This window comes from Colobus angolensis, unplaced genomic scaffold (genome assembly GCF_000951035.1).
Source record: "Colobus angolensis palliatus isolate OR3802 unplaced genomic scaffold, Cang.pa_1.0 Scaffold135, whole genome shotgun sequence".
Classification (NCBI taxonomy): domain Eukaryota; kingdom Metazoa; phylum Chordata; class Mammalia; order Primates; family Cercopithecidae; genus Colobus; species Colobus angolensis.
This window is the reverse complement of record NW_012114433.1, coordinates 3,540,909-3,543,818: the sequence shown is the minus strand read 5'-3', so window position 1 is coordinate 3,543,818 and position 2,910 is coordinate 3,540,909. Positions and strand designations below refer to the sequence as shown.

Below are 2,910 nucleotides of genomic sequence, written 5' to 3'. Positions count from 1 at the left end.
GGCGGTCCTGTGGTTCTGCCCCCCTCGAGCGGCACTGACCTAGCCTGCGTTGCGCCAGGTGCGAGTCCGGGCCAGGGACTGCGGCGGGGACCTGACAGCAGGCAGGGACCGCTTCAGGTCCTGGGTCGATGCCTGTCTATGGAATAAAGCCCCGTCGGGTCTATCACTCCACACCCCAGGTTGAGGCTCTTTGCGCTTTGGTTTGCGTCAGTTCTGGGAAATTAAAATTGAACTGTGCTTTGTTAAGTGGTTAGTCCCCACCTAGAAGCGTGGAAGCAGAGTGGCAGAAGCTAGCCCTCATGATGCAAGCCTGGAGGACCCTGTAAAAGTTTTCGGCCAAATGAGGAAATAATTCCGGGAGGGTGTGTGTGTGTGGTTTTTCTGAGGTGGGACGGCGACTTTCTCAAAGGATGTCCAGAGCTGTGTTTTGTTACCAGCAAGTAACAGTTTTTTTTAGTCTGTCCAGGCTGGGCGCCGTGACTCACGCCTGTAATCCCAGCACTTTAGGAGGCCGAGATGGAACGATTGCTTGAGGCCAGGAGTTCCAGACCAGCCTGGGCAACATAGCAAGAGCCCCATCTCTTACCCACCCCCGCAAAAAAAAAAAAAAAAAAAATCGAAAAATGAGCCAGGTGTGGTACGCACCTGTAGTTCCAGCTACTTAGGAGGCTGAGGCCAGAGGATCACTTGAGCCCGAGTGGTTGAGGCTGCAGGGAAGCTGTAATTGCGCCAGTGCACTACAGCCTGGGCCACAGAGACCACATCTCCAGAAAAAGAAAAAGAAAAAACAAAACAAAACAAAACTTGTTAGTTCAAATGCCTTGGAACTGGCTGGATTTAATTTTCAGGGAGCTGTGTGTCTGCAGATGTGCACACCTTTATTTCTTACAAGCATTGGTGTATTACAAATTAGCACTAGGAAAAAAATTTAGAGACTGAGTTTTCGTAGAAATTACCTGGTGCTGCTTCAGATATAATGTGACTTATTGAATATCAAAACTGCCTTTCTGGCTGGTGGGCAGTATTTGCACATGGTGAGATAATTCCTGTTTTTCTTACTATTTTAAATGATAGAGACGTGGTCTCATTGTGTTGCCCAGGCTGGTCTTGAACTCCTGAGCTCAAGTGATCCTCCCGCCTTGGCCTCTCAAAGTGCTAGGATTACAATTCCTGTTTTTCTAAAACGTTTTTGTTTTGCTTTGTCATTAGCATGTGTGACACAAGAGGTCGACATTGAACTTAGTGTTTTCAGTAGCTAAGATGAAATGTTGATATTAATGTGCTTCTGTTTCTTCATGTTTCAGGAGGAAAATAAGATTTTATTTTATCATCCAAATGAGGTAGAAAAGAATGAAAAGATCAGAAATGTCGGATTGTGTGAAGCTATTGTACAGTTCACAAGGTAATACCTTTAAGTGTGCCTTTTAGAGTTCAGTGAATTCTTAAAACTTCTGCTGGAGAATTGTCTCAAACATTTTTTTTTTAACCTTTGTAGGACCTTTAGCCCATCAAAACCTGCAAAATCTTTACATACCCAGAATAATAGACAGTTCTTCAATGAACCAGAAGAACATTTCTGGATGGTCATGGTATTTACATACACAGTGTATCTTTCTGAAATTGTACGGTGAAGTTATGGGTGATCTTTACTAGAATTTGGGAAAGTTCTCTGGCTATTGCATCCAAGTAACATTAAAATAAAATTGGTTGTAATTTTAAAATCAAGTTCTTCCTATTTGCTTTATTTGTTCTTGGGGCTGTTTTAAGAAGTTGTGTTTCTGGTGCTATAGCATGTTCAGAGTTTTTAAATTAAGGCAAAATAAAAAACATGGTATAATGAATTCATTGTATAATTTCAGTTTTTCAAACTTTGCAGGTTGTTCGGAATCCTATAATTGAAAAACAGAGTAAAGATGGAAAACCAGTTATTGAATATCAAGAGGAGGAGTTGTTGGTAATGTGTCATTATTTATTTATTTTAGATGTATTACTGAGTATGTTGAATCCCTCAATTGGTCGTATTTAAACTCAGTGGCTTTTGTGGAAGTTTCTCAGTGTATATAGCAAAGGTTTATGTTTATCGTTTACATGAGCACAGTCTTTTTAAAATGTATATGCACCCTATCTCACTAATACCTTCTACTCTTCATCTACATTGAAAGCCCTCCTAAAGTAAGGCTTACTGATTCACAAATTAGAATTTAAACACTTCTGGCTGGGAACGGTGGCTCACACCTGTAATCCTAGTACTTTGGGAGGCCGAGGCGGGCAGATCACTTGAGGTCAGGGATTCAAGACCAGCCTGGCCAATATGGCGGAACCCTGTCTATACTAAAACTATAAAAATTGGCCAGGAATGGTGGCGCACACCTGTCATCCCGGCTACTCAGGAGGCTGAGGCAGGAGAATCGCTTGAACCCGGGAAGCAAAGGTTACAGTGAGCCGAGATTGTACCACTGCGCTCCAGCCTAGACAACAGAGTGAGACTCCATCTCAAAAAAGAAATAAAAAGTAAACACTTTTTTTCGGCACACAACTATTGTGGGACCAAGTTTATCAACATTATACCGTTTGGCCAAGAGTCAGTGTAGCTTTGCCATCTATCCAATAGACATTGTTTTCCCTCAAATTGAGATCTGTGCTGTGTTTTTGTGTTTGCAGGACAAGGTTTATAGTTCCGTGCTACAGCAGTGCTACAGCATGTACAAGGTAAGCCTGGCATTCGTTTTGAACCGAGTCCAACCAGTTACCCCTATTTATAGGCTCCAAGGTTGTTTAAAGAGAAATCTTTCAATGACTGCAAAGTGACTGTGTGTTTGTCTTAGAGAAGAAAATAATGAGGCCTTGGAAACAGGTAGTGAGGTTTATGCCTACATTTATTCAGCAAGTATTGAACTCCCTTCTCTTTCT

The 2,910-nt window shown here is 42.2% G+C and overlaps 1 protein-coding gene across 1 annotated transcript in view; it reads left to right on the top strand.

Moving 5' to 3' along the window:
* The first annotated feature begins 128 nt into the window (after nucleotides 1–128).
* Nucleotides 129–2,910, top strand: part of CCZ1 (CCZ1 vacuolar protein trafficking and biogenesis associated homolog (S. cerevisiae)) — a 41,347-nt gene continuing 38,565 nt past the window's right edge. The window contains exons 1-5 of the mRNA XM_011934410.1: nucleotides 129–206; nucleotides 1,305–1,402; nucleotides 1,496–1,589; nucleotides 1,877–1,954; nucleotides 2,662–2,709. Of these exons, the coding sequence (XP_011789800.1) occupies nucleotides 129–206; nucleotides 1,305–1,402; nucleotides 1,496–1,589; nucleotides 1,877–1,954; nucleotides 2,662–2,709 (396 nt within the window). The remainder of the gene's footprint in view (nucleotides 207–1,304; nucleotides 1,403–1,495; nucleotides 1,590–1,876; nucleotides 1,955–2,661; nucleotides 2,710–2,910) is intronic.